At 37.8% G+C, this 7,430-nt stretch overlaps 1 protein-coding gene across 1 annotated transcript; it reads left to right on the top strand.

Annotated features, from left to right (window-relative positions):
- The first annotated feature begins 2,078 nt into the window (after nt 1–2,078).
- LOC135149520 (uncharacterized) lies at nt 2,079–2,675 on the top strand. The gene has a single exon (XM_064085246.1). It carries the CDS (start codon nt 2,079–2,081, stop codon nt 2,673–2,675), a length of 597 nt encoding a protein of 198 aa, XP_063941316.1.
- The last annotated feature ends 4,755 nt before the right edge of the window (nt 2,676–7,430 follow it).

Raw genomic sequence — 7,430 nt, 5'->3', positions numbered from 1 at the left:
GTTTAAGCTCAACAATATTTTTTCCCTTTCTAACTACTGCAAGTTCGTTAGCAATGACGTGTTTACAATGATCCGACAATTCCTTTGCCTGCAAGGATTCAAAATCATGACCTGCATCTTGACGGTGCCAAACCAAAGCACTTTCTTTGACTTCGATGGTGGAACCATCCGTGACTTCTGTATACGAATTTATTATACACTCCACTGTTGCCTTCCACTCGAGATCCACAACCAAACTAGATTGCCATTCAGAAGTTTTCTTCCACCTGCAAACCAAAGGCAAGAAGTGCCACTAGAAAAGGTCTCTAAGAAGTTTGTGAAGGAAAATACCTTATGAAGTACCCATGTTTAGCAGCTAGTCCTAGACCTTCACATGGAGCCAGCCACTCGGTTAAGGAACTTCTACCACTTCCACTAACGATAAACACAGTGTTCTTAGGATCATCACACAGAGTGATAAGAGCAGTTTCAGCTTCACTACTAAGGTTTTTCTTGGTCGAGGAATGAGGAACAAGGATGCCAACAAAGTCTAGAAATATAGCCCTCCTATTTGTCTAGTTGTACGCAGGAACTATGCTTTCAAACAATTTTTGAAAACATAGGGAGAAGGCAGCAACCTTAAATATGAAACTGAAGCCCATACCCCAGCATTGATAATTATAGTGATCAAGACATGCTCTCTCCATGCTATGGACGAAACTGCGAGCCCAATACGCCACATCAAGAGACTGAACATAGCTATAGTTCTGGTCATGTCTTAATTGCCTTAAAAAATCATCCATGGAGATCGTAGAATGCATAGCCTCAGCTATGAAACTAATACCCCATGGATTTATTCCAATTGTTCCACTCAGAGATGGAGAACAACCAACATATTCATAAATGATTAGCACACTTGTTTCGAGGAGAATAAGACATAATTCCCCTAGCTTCATCCATAGTTGTAGAGCCCTGCCTGTAAACGAGATACATGTTAGGGACTAGATTCATTCCATCTCTTACATCATTTATTATGCAACATTCCGAGGCATCATAGTAGGCACTCTTTTCACATTGATCAACTGGTCGATCAATTAGAATCACTAGTTGATGACCACAAGAACCATAAATCTGATTAATCCTGTTAGCAGTTCCATACGTCTCCCATCTCACTTCCTCAATGTCTTCTCCTGAGCTTCTTTCAGGATTGATAATTTGAACAAGAACCACAATATCCCGCAAGTTTTCATACTTCCTCAATAGCTGTTCAGATGCTAATAACTTCAGACTAATTGCCTTGAATAAGTTCATGTCGTCTACGCCAACAATTACATGGTTCCCCTTGAACTTCCCTTCGAATTCCTTGACTTTCACTGATGTAGAAGGAATATTCAGAACATTTTCAACTTTTTCCAAATGAATTCCTATAGGCAGAATCTTGATATACACCGTGCGAGCACTATAATCCAACCCAATTTGTCCTCGTTTGGACTCACAGTCCAGTCCTAGCATTCTACTACAACATGAGAAGATGTGGCGAGCAAAATCGAAAGTATGAAACCCGATGAGATCATAGTTCAACAAAATCCTCAGAATGTCAGCACTTACATGAAGTGTTCGATAGATCTCTGATGCAAGGACTGGACTATGGAGAAAGAATCCGAGTTTGGCCCTGTAGCGCTTATTTCTCAAGAACACAAGGACCGCCATGAGGTGATAGTCATGAATCCAAATATAATAGATAAATAAGATATTTTTTTAAGGTGCAGTTCTGCTCCCTAACTAATAGTAGAAATAAAGTAATGGTTATAAGGGTTCTCTAAAACATGACCCAAGTTAATAAATGTCTCTAACCAAAAAATGTCTACATTTTTAATGTGTTTTTTATACGCAATAAATTATAACTAATTGAACATCACTAAAATTATAGACACAATTGGGATAAAAAGTTAGGCACATTTGAAAACTTTACAAATATAAGGACAAATCCGACAGTGGCTTAAAAATCCAAATTTGGACCAATTCTAGCCTAAATCTTCTCAACGGGGGCCTGAATTACGGTCCAAATTTAGGCCACTTAGGCCAACACTATTGAATCCATGACTTTTTGGGGTTGTTTGGATGATTTGGTTCGGAGTATTACTCTAGATCAATTTTTATTTGTTGGTGGTGATTTTAATGGTCATATTGGTGCGAGAGCAGATGGGTATCAAGGTGTTCATGGTGGGTTTGGTTATGGTGTTAGAAATGACAATGGTTCGATGCTTTTGGAATTTGCAACAGCACATGATTTAGTGATTGTTAACTCTTGTTTCCGCAAGCGTGATGACAATCTAATAACTTTTAGGAGTGGGGGACATGCCACTCAAATTGATTATCTTCTTATTCGCAGTAGAGATTTCAGATTTTGTTCATATTGTAAGGTTTTTCCAGTGGAAGCTTGTGCTTCACAGCACCGTCTTTTAGTCATGGATTTGTCTTTGGATGGCCCACCTATGGAGGGATTGAGAGTTGTTACACCTCGAATTCTGTGGCGTAATTTACATGGATCGAAAGTAGCAGAATTTAAGGACATGTTTGAGGGTTTTTTTAGGTTGGAAGATGATGTGGATCAAATGTGGATACGTATGGCTGATTTAATTCGAGGTGTGGCACGGAGGACGTTGGGAGTGGCTTCAGGGAATGTAAAGGAGTAGAGAGAATCTTGGTGGTGGAATGATGATGTACAAGCCAAAGTGCAATTTAAGAAAGAATGCTTTTTGGAATTCATGTCGTGTCCAGAAGGGCCAGATCGGCATATAAAGCGGGAGTTATTTAAACTTGCAAAAAGAATGGCTAAACAGGTAGTTGCGGAAGCGAAAACTAAGGCGTATCAAGACATGTATAGGCGTCTAGGTACTAAGGAGAGAGTGACTGAAATTTTTAAACTTGCAAAAGCACGTAACAAGCGCAGTCAGGATATTGGTGCGGTTCGATATATAAAGGACGAGGGTGACCGGGTTTTGCTTTATGATGGGGATATTATAGCGAGATGGGGCAGGTATTTCTCTGTGTTATTTAACACAGCTCGAGGGAGGGAGATTGTATTCGAGCAAGAGATGGGGCAGGTATGAGTCAAGATATTACTATGGCAGAGGTCCGCGTAGCTTTAGGCATGATGGGTAAGGGTAAAACAGTTGGGCTTGATGAGATTCCGATTGAGGTGTGGCAGTGTTTGGGGGAACAGGGGGTACGATGGTTAACAGCTCTTTTTAATGTTATATTTCGGACATCCAGGATGCCGAGTGAGTAGCGATTAAGTGTTGTTGTACCCATCTATAAAAATAAAGGTGATGCTCAAAATTGTAGTAATTATCGTGGTATTAAGCTGCTTAGTCATACGATGAAACTTTAGGAACGAGTTATTGAGTGCAGGATTTGAAGAATTGTTACCATTTCAGTGAATCAATTTGGTTTTATGCCTGGGAGGTCCACCATTGAGGCGATTTATCTCATTCGCTGTCTTATGGAGAAATATCGAGAGTGTCGTAAGGATCTTCATATGGTGTTTATAGATCTTGAAAAGACTTATGATAGTGTACCACGGGTCATTCTTTGGAGATGTTAAGCGGCGCGAGGAGTGCCGGAGGTGTATATTCGGACCATACAGGATATGTATTCAGCAGTGGGGACGTGTGTTAGGACACCCGTTGGGGATACTCAGTATTTTCCAGTTGAGGTGGGTCTTCATCAAGGTTCGATATTAAGCCCTTTGCTTTTTATAATTGTTTTGGATGTGATTACCCGTGACATTCAAGCTCCGGTGCCTTGGTGTATGCTTTTTGCTGATGATATTGTGTTAATCGCCGAGTCTCGAAGTGAGGTTAATGTGAAATTGGAACAGTGGCATATGTCGTTGGAGGGTTATGGATTGCGTCTGAGCCATTCTAAAACCAAGTATCTCTGGGCCAATTTCAGTGAGGAGATTCATGAGGCGGATGTTGCTGTATGTATTGCGGAGGGTCGTGTACCACAAACTAATACCTTTAAATACTTGGGTTCTATCATTCAGAGTAATGGCGATATTTCTGCGGATGTTACACATCGTATTTCGACAGGATGGCTTCGTTGGTGGGCTGCTACAGGGGTGTTGTGTGATAAGAATGTACCTTTGAAGTTGAAGGGTAAATTGTATCGTGTAGCAATCAGACCATCATTATTATACGGTTCCGAGTGCTGGCCATTGAGAAAGGCTCAGGAACGTAGGCTAGAGACAGCGGAAATGCGTATGTTGCGTCGGATCTGTGGTAACACCATGACAGATCATATACCGAATGATACTTTTCGACGTCTTTTAGGTGTTGAGTCTATCTCTAAGAAGATAAGGGAGGGACGTTTACGTTGGTATGGACATGTTGGGCGTAAATGTAACTCAGCACCGGTTAGGAGAGTAGAACACATATCGGTTCGGGGTAAGAGAAAGAGGGGTCGGCCTCGTCGGACATGGGCTGATCAATTAAGTTTGGACATGGGAGCCTTAAATCTCACGGGTGATATGACATTAGATAAGAATGATTGGAGACGGCGTATTAGAGTAGTTGAGACTAGGTCTCGTGGCTCACAGAGATTATGAGGGTTATGGTTTATGTTTAAAGGGAGGGTTCAGCTCAGTCATTACTAGATGCATTAGCGCCAATCAAAAATGTTTGGGTAAGTCCCATGTGAAGAAGGCCATGGGCTAAGGTATTATATTCTTATTATAGCACACACTATTTTATTTGTTGTGCACTAAGCTGGGGGTCTTCACGGAAACAGCCTCTCTACTTTAAGGGTAGGGGCAAGGCTACGGACATCTTACCCTCCTCAGACGCTGCTCACTGAGTATGTTTGGTTTGGTTTGGTTTTATATGTTTAGTTAATTAATTGATTATATGTTAATATAATTATTAAATAGTAATAAATTACATTTAATATTTTTTACGTACTTATTATAACATGTATATATTAATTGTGAAATATAATAAAATTAAACTCTCTTAAAACTTATTAAATTCAAATTAACAATAGATTAAGTATAAAATAAAGATTACACTCAATAAAACACAATTCCAAATATAATTTATACGAAAACATTATATAAACTAAAATTTCGAATATATAATATAAACTAAAATTCAAATTTAATCAAGTAAGAAAAGAGTGACATATGCAAGATTTTAATACCATGTACAGATTCAAAAATTAAATAAAGAACAAGCACGAGAAGGAACACAAGGGAAGTCAAGATTTTAGTGCAATTTATAGCAAATCCTTACCAACTCTTGTCTGTGATAGCATTACTCAAGAGGTTAGCCCCATCTTCAAGCCAACAGAATATCAACTTGCCCAAAACCTTCAATATCAGCTGTCCGAAAAATCACCATCAAAACTCCCCTTAAAAGTATCAGGTGATGTCTTGAACTTACTCCACATTTCCATATACTCTGTGGATCACCACAAGTATGGTATATGTCTTGAATTTTTTCATTCAGAAACTTAATTATTAAGCTCTGAAAAGTTATCATTTAACTTACAAGTAACTTTTCTGACAATTTCAAGCAAGTACTTGATATGATTGTAGCCTGAATCTGCACAAGCTTCCTTGCCAACACTGGAACACAGATCATAGACTCGTCAACTTTAGAGAACAGTGGATGGAAGCATACTTTCCGTGATTCATCACCAATCCAATTCCCTTTTTATCTGACTTGCTTCTGCCCAACATTGACATCATCAGCTGTGACTTTGTCACACAGTCCCTACGGAGATTTATCTGATTTTGTATGTGCAGCCAGTGTCCTATATCCGCCTGTTTTGTCCACAGACTGCAACATTCGAATAGCACAGAAGTAGTAAAATCAATAGTTGCAGACGAAACATTCAATATAATATTTTCCTATGGTTTTATGTACATTATTTATACCATAAACTTGTTCATATATATATTTCCACCTTGTCAGTGAGCCGTAACTCTCGTGATGCTTCTTTCACAATTTTATTTCTCCATAAACATAATATGAAGTAAGGTAGAAAATCTATCAAAACATGATTTAGGTCGAATTAAAACTGGAATCTCTCTTCTTTTTTTCTTTACGAGGAACTACCCCATTACTGGGGGGATCTCAAATATCGGGTTATGGACTGTCCGTCAACTACTAAGGGCAAGTGTGCTAGGCATCTCTTGAGTGAGTCGAATCTTGGTATACATGATAGTTATAATAATTGTGTAAGAATATTATATAAGAAAGTACCTCGCATCAAATAATCAACACCAAAATACCAAACAAGTGAGGCATGTGAAAACTATGTTGTACTTAAAACAGGTAAGCTGGTAATTGAACGTGCACGTTTTACCTTTATGTCTTCCAAAACCCATCAAATAATCAACACCAAAATACCAAACAAGTGAGGCACGTGAAAACTATATTGTACTTAAAACAGGTAAGCTAACAAACAGTGCTTTTATCTCACGGAAAGCTAGAACCTAAAACTCTATGCTGAATACAATTTCTGTGTGTCAAACAATGAAGCAATGGACTCAATTTATAGGGGTAAAAAAATGTAACCCCCAAGCTAATTGAAATTGTAACCCAATAAATTAATTCTCTAACCCCAATTTAAATAATTTGTAATCTACACAGTAATGAACAAATTAATCTTGACTCATTATTATAGGAGTCACACAAAATTAATTAACAGAAGTTCGAAAATAAAGGCAGTCGAATATAAATGGTCAAAAATAAAGACGGAAGAATATAAATGGTCGAAAATAAGAACTATGACTAAAAGAGGCTGAAAATAACTTTGATGAAAAATAACTGGTCCAAAACATATTTAAGTTCCACCGGGGACCGGATATGACTGGTCGAAAATATCTCATGGAGAAAATTTTTCCTCCCACTATATTGGTTGAAAATATAGCGCCCAAAATTAACTCCTGAGTGGATATTTTCCCACCATTGTTCTAAAAAAAAATTCAAAATGATTTATGTGATATTATTGGAGGCGATTCGATTTCATTCGAATATCTAAATTCAACTACAAAAAGGGAATGATATATTAATTTCGACCATATGATTCATGCTATTGTTCAATTAAATTCGATCAAAAATAAAGATAGACCAATTAAATTCGACCAAGTATGTTCGACTCTAATTGGTCGAAATTAATATGTATGTTCAATCAATTTTGCATTTTTTCTAATTCTGGGTGGGAAATTACTTTTTTTGCCTGAAATAATTTTTTGGGTTGAAAAATTCAAAATGCTAATCGTGATCGTTCATGGTCGAAATTACCTGGTCTAATATTTCGGTCAGAATTAATTAAGTTCGATCGTTTATTTATTTTTAACATGTTTAATTTCGAATAGTTGCAGAAAGGTCGAAAGTAAAAATATTTGACCGTTATTGTCGAAAAAAGAAGACTCCCACATC

This window comes from Daucus carota, chromosome 9, assembly GCF_001625215.2.
Source record: "Daucus carota subsp. sativus chromosome 9, DH1 v3.0, whole genome shotgun sequence".
NCBI lineage: Eukaryota > Viridiplantae > Streptophyta > Magnoliopsida > Apiales > Apiaceae > Daucus > Daucus carota.
This window is presented reverse-complemented; position numbering and strand designations above follow the sequence as displayed.

What these genes read in the sequence shown, in the direction of transcription:
- LOC135149520 (XM_064085246.1), top strand. Translation starts at nt 2,079, where the DNA reads ATGACTTTTTGGGGTTGTTTGGATGATTTGGTTCGGAGTATTACTCTA.